This window comes from Phyllostomus discolor, chromosome 4 (genome assembly GCF_004126475.2).
Source record: "Phyllostomus discolor isolate MPI-MPIP mPhyDis1 chromosome 4, mPhyDis1.pri.v3, whole genome shotgun sequence".
Classification (NCBI taxonomy): domain Eukaryota; kingdom Metazoa; phylum Chordata; class Mammalia; order Chiroptera; family Phyllostomidae; genus Phyllostomus; species Phyllostomus discolor.
In genome coordinates, this window is record NC_040906.2 from 78,764,244 (window position 1) to 78,786,124 (window position 21,881).

General features: G+C 34.5%; 1 protein-coding gene across 1 annotated transcript in view; it reads left to right on the forward strand.

Annotated features, from left to right (window-relative positions):
• LRP1B (LDL receptor related protein 1B) overlaps positions 1 to 21,881 on the forward strand; it is a 1,792,671-nt gene that overhangs the window by 1,333,453 nt on the left and 437,337 nt on the right. Inside the window, exons 36-37 of the mRNA XM_036023545.1 lie at positions 5,382 to 5,516; positions 6,083 to 6,212. Coding sequence (XP_035879438.1) covers positions 5,382 to 5,516; positions 6,083 to 6,212 — 265 coding nt within the window. The remainder of the gene's footprint in view (positions 1 to 5,381; positions 5,517 to 6,082; positions 6,213 to 21,881) is intronic.

A 21,881-nucleotide genomic window follows, 5' to 3' on the forward strand; every position in this document is an offset into this window, starting at 1 on the left:
CTTTTGTACACACCCCTCCTGGGGACCTAACCTGCAGCCTAGGCATGGGCGCTGCCCAGGAGTTGAATCTGAGACCTTTTGGTTTGTGGTATCATGCTCAACCAACCCAGATGCTTCACTTCACTTAGGAATGTTATTTTTTGTTTTCATTTTACCAGGGAATTCTAACAGGTATCCACATAAGAATTACTGAACTTCAACTGTGTAAACGTAGACCTGTTGCTGAGAATGGGGTCAGTGGCTGGAGAGGGCTTCTTAATGGAGTAATCAGAAAAGGAGGGAACAATAACATTGAGATGAGAGGACAGATGTTGAGAGAAGATAGGAGCCAGGGCTAGGTGTGAGGCTGGGGCATAATATAAAGCTGCCACTTGAAAAATCACCCACGGTGGCTGTGGCCAAAGTACATTTTTTAGAATAAATATATCTAAGTTTTAGTTTGAAGGTCTGATGTTATAATAAATCTCCCTATCCCATGCTTCCATAAATTCGAGGGCATTGTTTGTATTTCATGTCTGTATATGGTGTGTGCTTCATGTTTGTATGAATATTTCTGCCTGTGGATATGGGTAGGAGAGTAAGAAGTGGATTATGGAAAAAGACTAAAGTTGGTATCTGTGTTAAAATGACAGAATGCATGAATGAAATATTGCACTGAGGTGCACGATGATTGGTAAATGTAGGGTTGATATAAAAAAGTCTCTTTTCTCCCCGAATTAGAGAAGGTGATTTTTGAAAGAGCAAAATATAGGGTTTGGACTAGCAGTAACTGTCATATCTGTCAAAGTTTTAGAATAAAAACCTGGAAATCACTATTTAACAAATTGCATGTCCTTAAGGCAGCCTTTGTAAGTGTAGAAACAATTGTATTTTGGGGCCTATCTGTTAACGTCACAGCTGATAAATGACAATAAAAACCATGGAAAATGCTTATATTTATGACCTCAAAAGAAGAAAGGTATCTGCAACCAGCTCATCTAAAAGTGGTATTTAATAATTAAGGTCTAAATAAAAGTTGGTGGTTAGAAGGGAGGTACGGGTGGGATGTCTTACTTTCTAATCCCAACAATTCAAGTTAAAGTTGGGTTCATGAGCACAGTATCATGAATTTATATAGATTGCATACACCCAAACCTTATTGTATAGAACAAAAAAAGCTAAAAATACAACAACAACAAAAGCAAATCTTAGCAGCTTTCTCTATGTTAAAAAAATGTACACTAAATGACAATAGTTGAATAGTCACAAAATAAAACATCCTTTAGCTTGAACCTAGGCCTAATGTTTATCAAGAAATCAGAGCACGCTTCATGTAGAATTTCTCATAAGTTAACTTGGAACGGAACATAATTGTCATTATTTTTCAATTATGTGATAGAGCATAATGGATTCAACAGTATGAAAACAACAAAAAAATTGGTAGATAAATTAATCAATCAAAATTTGTAGGTTTTACTACTCACAATTTGGAGCTGTCCTGAAGTAATTCTTTATGTTGGACATTCTTAATGAGTTATATGTAAACTCAAAGAAAGTTTCACCAGAACCTATTACTAAATATTACTGCTCTCTATAAAATGTACATAATTTTCTTAGTTTAAAATCTGAGCAAAGTAATTCTCCTAATTGTCAACCCAATTCTGAGCTTCCATGTCTTTGTTGGTCAAATTATAATTTTGGGAACTAAGTATTATAATCTATCCTTATTACCAGATTTGATAACCAAAGTAAGATCCTTCCAGAAGGATTTATTCATACTCAAAATTTTTTAAAGGTAAAAGAAAATTTATAGTAAGAATTCTGTCTAATAAATAGTGGGAGTAGCTTCTAATTTTTTAGCCTGAGTAACCATGGAGATATATATATATATATATATATATATATATATATATATATATATCATGTTTTTCATGTCTCTATGGTGTTTTCTAAAACAGTGTGTAAATTTAAGCCAGGAAACATGATTTTGAATTTTCTAGGATATAGCAGCCCAAAATAACGTAGAGTCCAGTGTGCCCACAATGAGTGATCAATAAGTACTGGTTAATGAATCATAAGGAAACAGATACCTAAGGTGAAAGTATATTAAGAGACTTTTATTTCTTGTTTCTTATTTTCAGACACAGTCTGCATAATCTACCCTTTGTAAATGGTTATCTCTTCTGCTCAACTTAATTAACTTTTCTCAGGGGTAAAAGTCTCCTCCTTTGTTTTACAAACAAATGTGACAACCTGTGGCTTTTCGTTTAGTTCTGACTGCAATTGCAGTGCACAATAGTTGGTCACCTACACCTGTATAATTATCCTTAAAAATGGATAAGTTCAGTGAACTTATTCCATTTAAAGTGTGTGTGTAATATGTGTAAAAACTAATAAAGAACAGGTTTTTGGATATAAATGGAGTGATTTAATTATTTCATTCTCTTGGTCCTGCTTAATGCATTACCACATGATTGATTTGTTCACATATTTCTCAAATATTGCTAATGAAAGAATGCAAGGAAACCTTTCAGTTTCTTGGGGCCCTGGTCCAATAGACTTAACCTAGCAGTAGATTTGGCATTATAATTAATCTACTATCTACAAAGTGAATATCTGTGAGATGTCTACTGCACATGTGATTGCATTGGCAAAGTTTTGTCCCCTGCAGTCCCTACTTATGAGATATCTCACAGTCTATTTTTGAAAAGAAATAAAAAGATGCAATATCAGCTCAATATGAATAAGTGTATTTGCAAGATGTAGTAGTATATGTGTAAAAGAATGCCTCCTGATCATATGGAAAAAATTCTCACCAAGATGGCAGAGTTGTTAGAAGTGATTCAATTGTGAAAGTCACATATAAATTTAGTGTCCTTTTTTGCAGTACTTATAAACATTGTTGTAAGTGTCTTCTTTGACCTCCTGCAAAAATACTTGTCTGTACTTCTTACATTCTGCTGATGCTATACTATTTTGAAGCATCAGTCACTTTTGTGTGTGCATACCCTGTGTTGTTTTATAAAGTTGAGTATATGAAGTTTCTTGTGGTAAGGGCTGTGTCTTCCTTGTATCTATTCCCAATAAATCTTTATACAGCACATCACATTTGTTCATGTATTCAATGTGTGAGGCTCCATTCTAGGGACCAGGGATAAAACAGTGAACAAAATAAAGCCCTAGCCCTCAAGAGGTTATATTCTTGTGAGACAAGACAGACTGTAAACAAAACAATAATAAATATGTAATGTGTTCACAGTAATAAATGTTACAAGTGGAAACAATGGATTTGGTAAGGAAGATAGAGCATGACAAGGGAATAATTTTATGGAGTAGTCAGGGAAAGTTTCAGTAAGAAAAGGAATATTTAAGCTGTGCATATATGTGGGTGAGAGGAGCATTTCAGATACAAGGAAAAGTAATGTAAGAACATTAGACTGGACAGCATTTGTCTTGTTTTAGGAGGAGGAAAGTCTGTTATTAGAGATGGGTGAGTGAGGGGGAGAGTGGAAGAATATCAGGTGAGAGAGGGTTGAAGGGTGTGGGTAGATCATGGATATCATAGGAGGGAACCTGAATTTCACTTTTGATGAAATGGGTAATATTGAAGAGTTTGAGTGGATGGAACAGAAATGTTCTTATTTATTTGTTTAAAAGGGCAACAGTGCCCTCTAAGTGGAGAAAAGACTCAGGAGGAAAGGGGTCACTGACACAGAAGTGGAAGCTGGGCTCTAAGATAGGAGCCTATTGCAGTAGTTCAGGCAAGAGATAATAGTGATTTGTTTTACATTATAAATAGTAGAGAGTGTGAGAAGTGTTTTGATGATGGATATAATTTGAAATAGCAATAAAAAAGAGCCAAAATGCTTGATAAGAAGTGGAATTTGAGAGCATTTGGTTATGGATTAGATGGGAACTGTGAGAAAAAGTGAGTAAGAATGGTGTACAGTTTCGGCCCATAAAACACAGGATGGAGGTGCCATCCATCATATCACCATAGCATGGGGACCTGCATTAGATGACTACAGGAGAAGCTTGTTTCACACAGAAATCCATAACTTGCCTTTTGTATATCAAGATCAACTTCTCTACATACAAGTGGAGATAAAAAATAGATTGTTGTATATATGGGTCTAATGTTTGCAGAAGAGAATTGGACTTGCTTACAATGCTTGATATTTATGCAAAAACAATGCTTATTTTTATTGATTGATTTACCTTTTCAATAATGAATGCATGTTATCTGATACTTTTATAAAATAGGAAAAATCAAGTTCTTGCTTTCCAGATATATATATTTGAAAATGGCACCTTTATTTTGCTTCAAACAATTGTGTATATGTACTTAAGCATTCTTGGGGACAGGGGATATTTAGAATCATCCCAAAATAGGTTAAAAAACCACTATAGTTCATTTGAAACAGAATCCCAACACTTACTAATAAATGGTTTATTATATTGTTTTTTCTTTATTTTCCATAGTCTGTCACTGCCAGAAGAAAATTATATTTGTCTTAAAAGATTTCTTCTTCAAGTGGCCAAGTAGATTATAACACAAAAACTTAGTCAGTGGCAAAATTATTATTTAATGATTTGTCCCCAGTGTCCTTCTGTTGGCTGTGTTTAAAATCATTGGTCTATAATTGCTCCTCTTTATGCATATGCATGTATATATACATTTCATTTATAATCTTTAGATGCATTTTCATTCAAATACTCAAAAACAATGATTTAAAAATTCTATAATAGCATGAAGCCATTCTTCAAGTATTTTAAAAACAATTTGTAAAATGAGATCTTGAAAAATAATCTAAGGAGTGTGTAGTTGACCTTTGCTAAACTAGTATCTCAGAAGTAATAATTGGATGATAAGGCATTTTTAAGACTTTGTACATTTTGAATGACCATGTACTTAAAATATTCTTGATGTAGTTGAAATACCCTTCCAGTTTTTTCTATTCTCTCTCTACTTTGAGACTTTGTTGAGTTGATTATCCCCAGTAGTATTCTTTTTATATTTAGAGGACTCAGACCCCATGTAAAAAGAAAAACTGTTGGCCAAAACATCATGGCTTGATATCAAGATGGCAAATTCATGGGGAATAAAATATGTATTTACTGAGTTAAAGTATGTAAGAAAATGAAGAAACAATAAAAAATGATGGAATAAGTAATTTTTATATATTTCAAAAATATTTTAAAAACACATTTGACTAGGCTCTTTCCTATTGCTTTAATATCTTTCTTACTATATTAGTAAATTATCCTGAAGATTACTTATACACTAGCACACTCAGGATATTAACCCCCAAATACTGATGCAATGTGATTCTAATTATGTATATTGCTATTTTCTATAGTGTGTGTATGTGTGATTTTTTTTCTTTGTATCTTATCCATAGAAAATGATACCATCTACTGGACAGACATGGGCTTCAATAAAATTAGCCGAGCTAAAAGAGATCAAACTTGGAAAGAAGATGTCATTACCAATGGCTTAGGAAGAGTGGAAGGGATAGCTATTGACTGGATTGCTGGTATAACCTTGGCTTTTTTTGGTTATATTTCACACCTATTTTTAAGGATTCAATTTGCTTCATAAAAATTCTGATATTTTATATATTTATATATTACTTCTAGCCACAAGGGTAAATAGTCTCTTTTGCTTTTGGCTTCATTCTTTCTAATACTTTTGAGCCTTTGAGTAAGTGTTTTTATGTAGAAGTAGAGCACGTAGTGTGAACTTTGGCAATTCTCCTGGAAAGCTCCATGAGGGTGGTAAACAGAAATGTTAGTCTCTTTTGCCTGAAGTCTTTAGAAAGTTAAAATAGATTCCTTCTCACAGTGAGAGAAGTTTCAACTTATTTTTTTGAGATATAAATGTATCATTATATGGTTTTAACTACAGGTGTGTGAGATGTAGGAAATATTTGCATATCAGTTTACTTATAGCTTTGTGCTTAAGAAATGTACACATTAAAATATAGAAACTAAATGATTTCTTGAAAGTTATATAATGCTCAGAAGGTTAATAATTAGCCATAACTAGTACATAGTTTCCTTTCTCACAACTGTATCATAAACACATCTGTGTTTCTCCTAGGTAACATATACTGGACAGACCATGGTTTTAACTTAATTGAAGTTGCAAGACTCAATGGCTCTTTCCGTTATGTGATTATTTCCCAAGGCCTGGATCAACCAAGATCTATAGCTGTGCACCCAAAGAAAGGGTAATTTTAAGAATTATATATATATATATATATCTCTTGAGTGTTAAGTGAATTTTCTTATTTCATTTAAAAATATCTAGACTTTTACATTAATACATATTTTAGTTATAATATCTGAAGCAAAACTCAAAAATATCTAACCAGTTGAAAAAGTTTATTTTCACTTGGTCATGTATAATTTAGTAATTGTTGGGGTTATATTTGTTATGCAGTTTTTTAGTGTGTGTGTAAATCCAAACAAGAATACCAACATATCTTTAGATTTTCAATTTAAAGTTCTGCCCTAGAACTGTTTACATAATAGCTACTGAATTATTTGCTGAGAGAATGAAATAACCATTTGATAGTGAACTTTATGTTTTATTATTTCTAAAGCCTCAGTTTCCATTTATGTTCAACATATTCATCCTAAGCTTTTCTACCCCCTCTAGTTGAAGATAAACATGTCTGTCTTCTGATAGTTCCATGTGGATGTTTTATAGGCAAAAAAATGTACATCTCAAAAACTGAAATGAATTCAATCTATCAACAAGATTTGCTGATTTTTTTCTTCTAAATATTATCAATCTACCACTCTCCATCTGTACAGCCCCCACCCTAACTAAATCTGTTCTTACCTTGCACATATTCCACTGTGATTGATCTCCTAACGTCACAAAAGACTAGACCAACTTTGGTCTTTTAATACAAATCTACTGATACATAAAACTTTTTATAGAATTCCCATTGACTTCCGGATAAAGTCCAAAATTTCCATTGAGATCCTTCTTAATCAAACCCTATGTAAATAATCAGTTTCAATTTCTTGCTACAGTTTCTTTTGGACTTCTTAGTTTTTCAAATAATTCCTATACTTTCTACTTCCCATTACTTGTAATGTTCTCCTTCTTACTTTTATCTTGCTAAATATCATTTTTCCTTCTTTGGTTTTATAAGTAGGTTAGATTTGTTTGTTATAGAGCACCAAAACACCAAGTGCTTTCATTTTTATAAATTCTATATATTAATATAGACCCATTTATATTTACTTGCTTAGTAGCTCTCTTTTTTAATGAACTGGAAAATGCCTCTATTCTTCACTATGACTCTATAAGAGCAGAGCCATGTATAGTTTTTCTCTGTCCTCAGAGTTTAGTACATTTGCCTGGTAAAAAGTACACTGCTGATCAATAACCATTTCACTTTCAAACAATACCATAGAAGTAGTCCTATTACAAAACCTCATAACCTCATATTACTCCCCACTATTGTGTCACTGTGTATCTTGCATCACTGGTATGACTTGACTTAGAGGGTTTTTTGTTTGTTTGATTGTTTTTAAGAATAGATAGTTTATGATTAAATTGAACTACTGTGCCTTTTGTAGTTGGAAGAAAGTGAAGCTGTCATAGTCACCCAGATGTTTATTAGATAAACCAGTGTAAAGAACAGTGATGGAGAATGAAGCCAGTCTATGTGAATCATAAGTCAACTCTTACAAAAATCTGCAACCTTTCCTATTTGTTTTGTTATATGTACTTTTTCCAATATTATCCCTTGCTTCACTTTCTAGACAGATTCTATAAGGTTAAGTCATCATATTAGGACAGTGAAAAAGACTAATATAGGAAAGAAATGATGGCAAAAAATTTTATACCCTTTAAAACTAAGATTGCAATGTATTTTTAAAAGATTTTGTTTATATATTTTTAGAGAGAGGGAAAAGGAGGGTGAAAGAGAAGGAGAGAAACATCAATGTGTGGTTGCCTCTCATGATCCCCCTGCTGGGGACCTGGCCTGCAACCCAGACATGTGCCCTGACTGGGAACTGAACCTGTGACCCTTTGGTTCACAGGTCAGCACTCAATCCACTAAACCACACACACCAGGGCAGATTACAATATTTTGTTCAAAATTGAAAAAGCTGCATTGGTTAGGAATGCTCTTGGATTCAAAGAACATAACATTTAACTAGTGTGTGTTCTCCCTAGGAGCTTCTCTTTCTCTCTCTTTTCAACTACCATTTCTCTTTGCCAAGTTTTAATTTGTCTGATGCTTGATGTTATGGCTGCATTAATACAATATGTTTGACATATCAGGAAGTGTGTCCTTAACTAAAGAAGGAGGGGGATGTTAGATGAAACACTTTTCCTTGCTAAGCTGTATCATTTTATTTGGAAAGAGAAAGGTTTTGGTGTTAAACCCCATGTTGTAAACCTCAGATGGATCACATGCCCCACCTTAGATCAGTCAATAGCCAAAGAGAAGAGGTTATCTTGATACATTTAGACAAGTTTTGTTTCCCAGACCAAGCAGTAAACATCTGAAAAAAACTCAGTTTGTTTACTAGTGAATGGATCTCAAAGAGAGAATATAAAAAAAAAGAAGAAAAGTGACTCTCTTAATTGTTGTATTTCAGTAGTCATCCCAACTCACTCCTTTTTTCAGTTTTTTTTTTTCTTTGACATCTTAATGTTGGAGTGCACCCATGGATCAGTCTTTGTTGTTTTCCTCTTTTTGATTTGGTGATCTCATCCCATCTAAATGTTAAAGATTCCAACATGTATATACCCAGACAAGACCTTATTCCTAAACTCTAGATTTTTATGTTCAACTGAGTATTCACCTTTTACGTTTAGAGATCTGTGGCAGATTTTAATTCTACAGATGATTGCCACAACACTTGATATGCTGCATGCTCTTCTTACAGTGAGAAGTGAAACATCTTTTCCACACTCTTGAATTTGGTTGGGCTTGTGACTGTTATGGAAGTGATAATATGTAATTTCTGAAGCTATATCATAAAAGAAGATAAAACTTCTCCCTGATTCTCTTGGGATGCTCTTAAAAGCTGTGAGGAAGCCAAGCAACTTCACAAAGAGGCCACATGTAGGTGTGTAAACTAACAGTCCTAGCTAAGTTCCCAGCTGACAGCCAGCATCAACAGCTAGACCTGCTGAGTGAGAGGTCCTTTAATGGTTCCAGTCCCAGCCATAACCCTAACATTGTTGTCTTCACAGTTGATGTGAAGAAGAGATGATCTCATGCAGAGCTCTGACCCAATTGCAAATTCATAAGCAAATAAATCAGTGTTGTTTTAAGCCTTTAAATTTGGAGTGGTTTGTTAAGGAGCAATATGTAACTAGAATGATCCATCAGAAATTTTCACCTTAACAGTCTAAAACTAAACTAAATCTTTTTTCTGTCATGATTTCTCCATTGGCTGATGCCAGTTCTGTTACCTCAGTTGCTTAGGCAAAAACACTTGGTATCATCTTTAGTGTCTCTTTTACTCTATGTTCAATATACCAAGAGTTCTGTTACTTTTGACTTCAAAATACATTTATACTCTACCAACTTCTCACAAATTTTATTGATACCACCCTAACGTGAATCCTCCCTCTTGCCAACCTTTCTGGATCATAGGATAATATCCTCTATTCCTGTAGTCCTATAGTCAGTTTTTCATGTAGTGGCATAATTATTCTTTTGGAATTTATGTAGCTGTCATTTCTTTGCTCGAATTTTACCAGCTTGTCCTTTTTTACTCTGTTTTGGAGATGAACAACAGTGTGGGAATTGACTGTGGGAGTGGGGGCTGGGCTGGGAGGTGGAGAGCAAAAGAGGGAAAATTGGGACAACTCTAAAAGAATAACAATAAAAAAAGTTTAAAAATGACCACAAACCTAAAGTGGTATTATTTTCTCCATTTAACAAATAAGGAAAATGAGTCAGCAATTTTCAATATATTACTCTGTCAAGTTATTATGTGAGGAAGTTAAGTTTTGCTAATCCCCAAATATTATGCTACATTACATGTGTATGTATTTGTGTTACATGTTACATATAAACATATATAGTGTTGTTTTAAGCATCATAGAAACAATAAAAATCAGGCACATAAGAAAGTTTTAACCGTTTCAGAATAAAATTATAATGAAAATTTAGTAAAGAGAGAATAAACCATAATTAAAAAGGACAAGGAAAAGCCAGGAGAAAACTTTGAGTTGGGTCGACTCTCCCCATATAGCCCCTGGACGACAGCATGCCTGCAGACAGGTGCCACAACTACTGAGCCTGGAAAGGGTGGGTGCAAATTTTGTTTAATTTAAAGGATTAAAACACATGACTCTATTGACAGGTGTCCACATAACACCTATAAACTTGAAAATGAAAATGTTCTCTTCCAATATGATGGTATTTTTTAAATCTCTTTAATTATAACTCATAATCAAATAATAAATCATTATAGCCTCAATAGAGAAAATCTGATCAATTGCTTGTGACTAATTATTCTAATGATAGGAACAAGCATAATTTGAATGTTTTGAAATCCCATACATACACAGAAAATGGGTATGTTTTTAATAAAGAATTTCTTTCCTTCATGTTTGTAGTAAATTCAACAATTCATTTGTTTTCTGGAGAACCTCTGTGCCTGGCCTGTTACAGATTCATGCAGTTCAGTTTAACAGGCCTCTTGCCTTTACTCGTCAATCTGTCATTTTCGTTTTTATTTCTTATTGAAATCTACTATACACCCTCAAGTTGTTATTCCAGACCTTTTCCCCTTAAGTATCTTTATACTTCCGCAGTCCCTTTTTGCATAAACTCTACCTACTACTCTCTATGGTTATTGAGATCACCAGGCAAAGAATCTCACACACACTTCACTGCCTGTCAGTCTGTTCAATGGACGTCTATTGAGCACTGCACACGGTGAAACAGATCATGTCAGTACATCTCCATTTCCTCCTTAGCCTTCAGTTCAGGACCTTTTGACAAAACAGAACTGCTTACCATGTGAAAGACACTGGTGGACACTGTGAAGTATGGTGTTATAAGTAAGATGTTGCTTCTGTTGACAATGAGATTTCTGTTTAAATTTGCAGTTTAAACAAGTACAAAATTCTAGTTAAAGAATAGTCTCATCTTGTAAAGTAAGACTCATTTTCAGGCATAAAGAGATTAGATCAGTAGAATTTAAGCTTCAAAATTGTATCTAAATCGCATTTTAAAGTACTAATTTCCATAAGACTATTATAAAATTATATTGGGTTTTAAGAGAAAAAGATAGCATATAATTAGAGGAGTTAATAAAAGTGAGGGTAGTAGCAGCAATAGTGGTGATTATTAGAGGCTTAATGGAGGACACTTGAAGGAGAATGTTTTCTGAGATAGAGTGGGGATATATTGGCAAAACAAAGACCATTAGCAAGAGTTTAAGTACATGGCATGTGGGGAAGAGTAGGTGATGTAGTTGGAAAATAAGTTAGGGCCATAAAATAAACAATAAGATATGCCATATTTTAAAGTTACTACCAAGGTGACAGCTTCTTCAGTATATCAGTTAAGATCTAAACTGGTCCTGGACCTTCTTTTCTAAGTCTCCTCCAGCCCTAAACAACCCACATAACCAGGGATCAGAAGTGTGATGAGGGTTTACAGAAGTTGTAGCATTCTTTAAATAGGGAATTTTCTGAAATGCTCATTTATTATACCAAGGAGAGTGTTATAGGGGTATGAAGAGGGTTCTTTCTCTGTTCTCAAGTCAAATAATGAAGAGAGCTAGAAGCAAATATATAAAGGGAAGACTAAAATGAATAGATAAGGACAATAAATAAAAACAACATGTGTCACTCTCTTACCACAAGTCCTCAGACCAGGAGGAATCAGGTCAAAGTTGTAGAGAGGGGAGAAAATTTTAAAATAAATATGAGTTTTAAGTTTGGATTTATAAAGAACTGGTCTTTGATGTTAGAAAATTAATCTTAACAATATGGTTCTGTTAACTAAAATTGTTTTGGAAGTCTGGGATTCCTTCTGAGATAGAAAATTCTCAAGAAGAAACATTGACTAGAGCAAAAATAGAATCAGAAGTTGGGTAAATATAAAGTCTCTACTTATCCAACAGAGATCTGACTCTGCAATAAAACATATTAGTGGAAGAGATTACCCAAGAAAGAATACAGAATAAAATAAGTCTACAAACAAAAATAAAGGATATTTACAGTTAGGGAATGAATTGATTGAGGGGAAAAATAAAGAAAATTAACAATAAAGGAAGATACAGAGAGTAAAACAACAATTTCAAATCTACAGGAAAAAAGCACTGTGTCAGTCCAGGTAAGAGAGTTTTAGGGAGAAGACTGTGCCAGGAATAAAGAGATTTGAAAGGATAAAAACAGAGAACACAACATTGGATTAATGATTAGGATGTTATTGTTAATTATTATCACTTTCAGGATGTTGGTAGGGCAGAAGCCAAATATAAAGAATTAGTAAGTGAAAGATAATTAGAAAGTAGAACTAACACATTTAGGGCACAGTTACAGAAACATGGGCAAGGAAAGGAAAGAGGAGAAAATAGAAGGTATGTTGAGAAGGTAGTAGGATATGGAAAAAAGTTTTTCTTAGTATGGGAGTCAAGGAATACTTCACATATTTATAGGGTAGGGGAATAAACTGGCAAAAAAAGAAGAGGGAGAAAATGTACTTAAAGAGAAGAAAAATTCCAAGGGTTGTAGGAGGAACCTTGCCATGGAAGAAGTAATAAGATGGATCAGTAATAACAGGAGGCACAAAATTGATAGGCAAGATTTTCATCTTATGTCATGTTTCCCAGCAATTGTTGATATTGGAAATAGAGCATTTTCACTGATAATTAAACTTAGTTTGTGTCCTTGCTTATGTAAGGCAGAGGCAAAATGGAGATGTGGATTCCTGGAACAGTTAAAGATGAGGATCTATGAGCTGGGATATTCACAGGGTCATCAACATGAGCCATAAAAATCCCTAAGTATGTCCGCAGTGGAGGGAGAAGGCAGTAAAGTTGTCAGAGAGTAGTAAAGCAATTAAGTAAATGTGGTGGCTAATTGGGATACAGTGATGATATGGTAGTATGGGAAAATGAAATGTGTGAGTTCATACTGTGAATGTTTTGAAACATGTGAACACAATCTCAGAGAAAGTTTCCTTTGTTACTAAAATTTACTTCTTCACTTATATTCTAAACACAATAACATCTATTTCCTTGGGAAACTCATGCAATAACTATTCTTTTTAAATCTATCATCTCTAACTTGTTCTTTTCAATGAAGTTTTTCCCTTAGCTTTCAAATAGGCTGATTCCTCTTAATTGAAAAAAAAAAAGGATAAAAAGTAAAACTTACCAATGTTTTATTTCTTAACATATGTTTACTTCTTAAATTCTTTTATTTTTATTTTATTTATTTTCAAAAGAGGGGAAGGGAAAGGGAAAGCGAGGGAGAGAAACTATGCAAGAGAAACACTGATTGGTTGTCCCTCACATGCTTCCAACCAGAGACCTGGCCCGCAACCCAGACACACACCTGACAGGGATTAGAACTGGAGACCTTTTGTTTCATGGGATGACACCCAACCCACTGTGCCACACTAGTCAGGGCTACTTCTAAATCTCTTGAGAGCTATATCCATTGTTTCTTCATTGAACTTCTGAAATGGTTTTTCAGATTCTGTTCTTTCCAAACACTTCTAAATTCATCAGTACCCTAAGCCAAATAATTTATTTTTCACACCAGTTGCATTCTTCTATACAGTTTTTTCATTAATTATCCACTTGGTAATTCATTTTCTCTGTTACCTTCTTTAACTTTCCATTTCCTTGTTCTCCCTGACGTCCTCCAGACATGTCCTCTTAGCATTGCATGTGTCCTCTGATTATTTTTCTCCTCATTTAAGGCTTTGAATGCCAGTTTCTCTCTTGCTATATTTACCTTTTACACTTATTTTCATGTTTTTATATTTTAATGCCTGCATTACATTCCCCTCCTATCCATGGCATTTTTAAAAATTTTATCATGGTTCTTTTGTCCTGACAAGATAAAAACTTACCTTAAATTTTTCTTTAGTTTCTCATCACCTATTTCATCTTCCACAAAATCCTATCATTTCTTCTCTTCAGATGTCTTAGATTTTACATTCTCTCCATTGCGGCTGTGAGCTCAGCACTGACTCAGCTAGAGGATATCAGTAAATAGTTTTGATTCCTTAAATTTATTTTCATTCCACAAAACACAAAACCTTGGACTATGTAGCAATATTTTAAATATTATTACCTTTGTACCCTCACTTTTTCTTTAAAAAAAAGTATTACATAAATCACAGGGTTAGATATTATTTTCAGAATGCATAGTTAAAAATTGATATACCTTTTTAAATATTAAGCTTATTTTTCTGAAATGTTTACTCCTGCTTAGACATATTAATGATAAGTTCCTTGCTATATATTATCTACATGTTCACTGACTAGAGTTCAGTAGAGGGTAAAAAAGACTTAAAAATGACCAGTCTATATAAGTTTTTCAAATATTAATATTAAGGTACTATTATATAGATAACTATCAAAATTCATATCATAGAATTAAATATAGCATTTTAATGTTCTGTTTGAAGTCAAAATATGGCAGGTTGTATGTCCAAGGGAAAACATGAATCATAATGGAGTAAATTAACTGAATCCAAACTGTAAATATGCCTTGAAAAGTGGACATGAAGCCTGTTTTTCAACCAAGGAAACTTGCAGTCTCTTAAAAATGTAGCCAATGCAAGATAGAAAGTACATATAAATTTAGTTCACCTTGGAAAATTAGTTTGTCTCCTCCTGTGACTTTTTTTGGTAAACCATCACTTTCTATTAAAAACTGAAATATATTAATTTTCTTTATGCTAAAAAGCCATATTCTATGTATAACAACAAAAAAAATTATGTATATGAGATCACAGTATGATATCAAAAAAAATTTGTTAACTTTCCATGGAATTGGATCCTAAGTGAAGCAGGAATATTCTGTCATTTTGTTTCTTTTTAAACCCCAGGATGTGCATTATCTTCCTTAACTTAGCTTTATATTTCTATGACTATAAATAACTCACTTAAAAGTATTTCTTTCCAATGCAATGATTCAGCTTGACAATATATCTTCATATTCAAGTACATATGGTCAAATGTTCTTTGATTGATTATGTATATAAATGAAAGCAGATAGATATGCTTTTAGAATATGCTTAACAACATGCAGAAGGTCTTGAATGACAGTTTTAACACCTTTTGAGCTAGCAAGAATATACAGTATAGTTTAACACCATTTTCTAGAGTTTATTTTGCATTTAAGTCAAAGCAACACTTATAAGTGTTATAAAAACAAAATGGAGTTAAATTTGATTTACAATAGAAATAATAGTGGCATCTCAATGCTAGTACATAGTATTAAAATACCATGATGCTCAAGTAGCTTAGGAATACCACAATTATACCCCAGATCATAGCCACTTCCCTCTGAGTGAGGCATATGAAATTAGGAAAACAAGAGAAAGAGGAAGTGTCACAGTACTTTTCATGAGGGATTGTCAGAAAAATTCTACTGCAGACATCTACCTTTCTTGCAAAGCTAGTTAGGTCTTACTCATCCAGTCCTTTTTAGTAAGATATACCTTCTTTCCTCAAACATGAATCTTGGATTTTATCTCTTTCTCCAAAAGGAGTGAAGAAGGACAAGAAATTATCAATATGTCCTGAGATATAATTGCAGATATGTGGCTGATTGCAGGGATCTAGCCAGAAAGGTCATGCTATCTCTCACTGCAAGAGGGTACCCATGGCCCAGACCACCAAAGCCATTTTGATGAAAACCAAAGATAGCCACTCAAAAATATAGCACCTTTCCTTAATTTCTCAAGGGATCTGATCCATAAAAACATAGCAAAGGGTAAAAGACAAATTTGAAAAATATCTTGCTGGGGGCTCTGCCTGTAGAGCCTTCCTCCCCACCCCACCCCGACTTCCAGTCTGCCATGGATGAGATTAAGTTTACCAAGATGAGATCTGCTTCGGGAGGAAAGGTGGCCAATCTGTCAAAGGAGAAGGACCAGGAGCCTGTTCCTTAACGGGCTTTTGTTGGGTTTAATCTGCATAGGAATACAGGGCAAAAATGTAAAGCTCATCAGTCATTGTCAGGCAGTAATGATGAAACAATAGATAACATTCAAAGAACTGGAGGGCTTATTTTGAGTCCGGGTCAGGTACCTAAAGGGCCAGAACACTTTGGGGAAGCAAGCTCATTTCAGGCTTGGACCCTTATCATTTAAATTGAGGGTATTAACAAAGTAGGTTTTGTAGGATTTTATGCATTCTTTCTTAGGACTGATCTCCCTAGGGAACCCACCATTTCCAGCACAGGGCCACACCCACCTCCTGCATTGTTTCAGGTTTAAGGCATTGTTTCAGGCTTAAGTCAGGCAGAGGAAGTAAGACAGCCAAGAAATTAAGAGACTTCTTGCATACAAAATGAGGACTCAGGCTATGTCAAAGCCAAGGAGTGAGGGTCAATCACCCCCCTTTTCAATAGCCCCCTGTGTCCTTCCCTGGGGGCCCCTTCGAGACAGTGCCTGTCTTAGGTCAACCCTCCTTTAAGGAATCTTTCTCATCGTTGGCTAACCAGTCATCTGCCTGGGGTCAAGCAAGGTGAAGTGAAAGTGGGTAGAGGCAGTGCCCCTACAAGGAAGATAAGCTTTGTCTTCTTAATGGCTTATGGTCCCAAGGTCCTTTACTCACAACCTTAGCCATGGAGGATTATAGCTTTTGAAACTAGGCAGGGAAGTTCCAAACAATATCTTATTTACCTGTTGATATTGCTACAGTTTTTTTCTTTATGCAGAATATCCAGCATAGGTTAATTGATATATAAGACAGTTTAGAGGTCATGAAAAATACTAAAAATATCTGTATAATACTTTCAGAATTCTAAATAAGCTCTTGATTACTAGGAGTGTAGGGCACAGGTGGCAAAACACAAGTCCCGTGGACCAAATCTGGCCCTCCACCTTGTTTTATCTAGCCCAGCACTTTATTTCTATCTGGCAGCAGCGCTGAGCCCCTTGCCCCTAGTTAAGGATTAGTTACATTTATACAGTCCTAAAATTATATTCAGCCCTTCGAAGGCAACCACAAGGGTGATGTAGCCCCTGGTGAAAATGAGTTTGACACCCGTGTTCTAGGGTATAAGAGACTAGGTGTTAAATATTTCATAGGAAAATTCATAGATTATAAGGAAACATCAAATATAATATATTGAAAACATCAATAATCACTGAAGGATGAACCATTCACTCAAGAAAACCATTGTTAAACATGTAAATAGTAAATTAATATCATAGTGAACATGCATATATATGTATTTTTTAAAATGAGAGGAGAGTGAACAGTGAGATGGGGTACCAATACATAAATAAAATCAGGAATTAATATAATACAGGGTGATAAGCCTAATGTGCTATGGGATTACAGGTGCCAAAGAAGTTTTTCTTTGTGAAAAAATTTCCTCTATATTTCTCCAGTGTTGACTGAGTGCCACTATTTTTTGTGTTTTATATAAGAAATAAGAATTTTATATAATTATTCAATGTCACAAAATAGTAAATCAAGACCAAATCAAATGTAACAAACACCAAATTAAGAATTGTTAAAAAATGATAACAATAATTTTAAGCTTAAACAGAAAGAGAAAACAACTCAGATGGCCTGTATGTTTATTTTGGCTCAAAATAAAAGTTTATTTCTGAAGTTGTTTTTAGGAATGACAAAGTCTCTTACCACACTACTTCAACATTTTCTGTGTTGAAACCCCTAATTTCATTACTTAGAGAGACTTACAACTAATAAGTTTTAACCATTTCTATTAGTATTATCTTAGAAAGTACTTTATTTACCTATTTGCCTCTGTCATTAAAGAGTGAGCTTCATGAGGCCAATAAATCCCACTTATTTTGTATCATCACGACCCAGCACATTAATAACTACTTAATATATTTTGAATGAGTACATGACTGAAATGAAAGAATATATTTAAGAATCATCCACCAAAGTATTAATAAAAAATGGAAAAATACTGTCTCTAGACTCTTCTTTTTAGCGGTGTTTTGCACTCTGTGGTCGTTATTTGTATATTGCAATAGTAACACATTCAAACTTGAAGTGAAACCATGACAGGAATAGAGAAAGTTCTGCATTATACTGTATTTTTCATGGGGAAAGAGGAATTCAATTCATGTACTTGTAAAATATATTAAAATGTTTTAATATTGTATTATTTTGCTTGTGTCTGAATATGGAGACATTGACATGCTGGCCTACAAGGTACTCAATTAATATGCGTTTCAAGTGAGTCTAGTGAAACAACTAAGACACTGTAAATTGTAAGCAGTTTTTGTCAAAAAGTTGATACTTGCATGCAATCTGGCTGCTATTGATAATCTGTAGGTTTTTGTTTTATTTTTTGTTTTACGTTTTGCAGACACATTAACACATGGTTAACCCCCAATCTACAGAGGACACAATGACATTCTTGATTCTATTCTCCATCAGGCCACTGTTCGTATAAGAGAATTACAAAATCTCCTTTTGTTGTGCTACCAGGGAAATTTTTATTATCTCAGGTTTTCTTTGGTATATCTGATAAAGTATCTAAATCACACTTTCATAGAGAATGAATAGGAAAGGGAAGAAATAACAAGTTTATAGTAAAAATTGTAACCCAAATCTGTGCTTTAGAGAAACAGGTTAGCAGTCAACAAGGGAATCTTAAATTCAAAGAAAATAATTGATCAAATGAGTTGGTTTTCACTATAACTTATATAACTAAAATATCAAAAGACATTTAATACTCTTTATTTTTAACAGTTTTTAAACTTATTCTTTTTTTTGTTCCTTTACACTTCTTTACCTTTCCCCTACCAAAGTCAGAGCTCTGTTTCCATGTAGCCTTATTTCATAAAAGCAGTGTATTTGAAATTATTCAGACACTTATAATGTCTTAAATGTATATTTTTCAGTTTGAATCTAATTATGACATAAGATGATATGTTTTCCTTTATGAGTGAACCTGTGTGTAAATTAATTCTAATATCAATATAATTGCTTTATGATAAATTCAATAAACTTGGGGACAAGAAACTATGCTAGCCTTTGGGAGCATTTCAGCTAAAACTAAACACAGGCTTTTACCTATTATCCAAATGTCAATAATTAATTGGAAATTAACTTATGATTTTTTATCCATTGCACATTTTTTTCTGCCAAGGATTTCTGTGTCTAATGAAAATGATAGGGATATCTGCGTTATGATGATTTCTAATAGTATTACTATAAACCTTCAAAACACTTTTGAATGTTTCTTTTTAAATTTTTATTGTTGTTCAAGTACAGTTGTCTCCATTTTACTGTTGTTCAAGTACAGTTGTCTTCAAGTACTACTGCCCCTGCCCCACCCATCCCCACCTCCCACCCTTGATCCTACTCCCCTTTGGTTTTGTGCATATGTCCTTTGTACATGTTCCTTGACTTTACCCTTCTCCCCTTTTCACCCATTATCCCCGTTCCCCTCTGTTTACTGTCAGTTTGTTCTGTAGTTCAATGTCTGTGATTATATTTTGCGTGTTTGTTTGTTTTGTTGATTAGGTTCCACTTATAGGTGACACTATATGGTATTTGTCTTTCTCTGCCTGGCTTACTTCACTTAGCATAATGCTCTCCAGTTCCATCCATACTGTGGCAAAGGGTAGGAACTCTTTCTTTCTGCTGCATAGTATTCCATTGTGTAAAAGTTTCCTTTTAAATTTTGTGGGTTTTTTAAAATATATTTTATATAGCCCTGGCTGGCGTAGCTCAGTGGATTGAGCACGGGCTGCGGACCAGGCATCGCAGGTTCGATTCCCAGTCAGGGCACATGCCTAGGTTGCGGGCCATGGCCCCCAGCAACCGCACATTGATCTCTCTCTCTATCTTTGTCTCTGTCTCTCTCTCTCCCTCCCCTCTCTAAAAATTCATAAATAAAATCTTTAAAAAAAATATATATATATATATATTTTATTGATTATGTGATTACAATTGTCCCAATTTTTCTCCTTTGCCCCCCTCTGTCCGGTATCCCCATTCCCAGCAGCAATCCCTCACCCTTAGTTCATGTCCATGGGTCATGCATATTAATTTTTTGCCTACTCTATTTCCTGTACTGTTCTTAACATCCCCCTGTCTATTTTGTACCTACCAGTTTGTACTTCTTAATGCCTGCAATTTTCTCCTCATTCTCCCCATTCCCCTTCCCAGCTGATAACCCTCCAAATGGTCTCTGTATATATGATTTTGTTCCTGTCCTCATTGTTTGCTTAGTTTGTTTTTTTAGATTCAGTTGGTGATAGTTGAGAATATATTGACTTTTTAATGTTCATATTTTGATCATCTTTTTCTTACATAGTTCCCTTTAACAGTTAATATAATAATGGCTTGGTGATGATGAAGGTCTTCAATTTTACCTTTTTAGGGAAGCACTTTATATGCTCTCAATTCTAAATGATAGCTTGGTTGGCTAGAGTAATCTAGGTTATAGGTCCTTGTTTTTTATCACTTTGAATACTTCTTACTAGTCCTTTCTGGACTGCAAATTTTCTTTTGAGAAATTAGCTGACAGTCTTATGTGAACTTCTTTTTAATAAGCTCTGCTTTTCTCTTGCTGATTTAAGATTCTCTCTTCATCTTTAACCTTTGGAATTTTAATTATGATATTTTGGTGTTGCCCACTTTTGGTCCAACTTGTATGGGACTCTCTTTCTGTCCTGGACTTGTATGACTATTTTCTTCACCAAATTAGGGAAGTTTTCTTTCATTATTTTTTAATGTTTTCATTTTCTTGCTCTTCCTCTTCTCCTCTGGCATGCCTATGATTTGGATGTTGGTAGATTTGGAGATGTCACAGAGGCACTTTATTTTATCCTAATTTTCTTTAATTCTTTTTTGTTCTTGCTATTCTGATTGAATGATTTTTTTCCTTACTTATGTTCCAAACTGTTGATTTGATTCTCTGCTATATCCTCTCCACTGTTAGTTACCTGTAGATTTTTCTTTATTTCACTTAATGCAACCTTTATTTCTGCCTGGGTCTTTTTTATGCTCTTTTACTACCCAGTGAGTTCTATGAGCATCTTGATCACCAGTGTTTTGAATTCTGATCTGATAGGTTGCTTATCTCCATTTTGTTTAGTTCTTTTTCTGGAATTTTGTTCTGTTCTTTCATTTGGACCATATTTCTTTGTCTTCTCAATCTGGCAGCCTCCCTGTGTTTGTTTCTGTATATTAGGTATAACTGCTTTGACTCCCTGTCTTAGTAGTGTGGCCTACTGTTAAAAAGGCACTTGTAAATTATGTAGGGTGGGGCCTTAGGTAATCTCCAGGCCAGGGCAACCTGTTTCACTGCTTTTTGGCTCTGTTTGGAAGAGAGCTCAGAGAGGGGACAATGACTCTGCCTGGCCTCTGGAGATTTGCCTGGGAGAAAGCTCTTTCCAGGCACTTACCCTGTTGCTAGTCACTTCACTCTCTCCATGTATGTCACCTGTGCCCTTCCAGTTGTTGTCCTGGTGCTGAATCCCAGAGTGAGTGGGTCTGTGACACATCCTGAGACCTTTACAGGCCCTTTAAGAGTTTCCCGAGAATCCCACAATTTCTTCTGCTGCTCCAACCCCCAAGGTTTTTACAGTCAGAAATTACAGGGACTCATCTCCCTGATTCTGGAACCTGGGGCTGGGTGGTCTGCTTTGGGACTGGGATAGCTCACTCCCCAAGTGTCCCTCCCTATTTTTATCTACCACACATGAATGTGG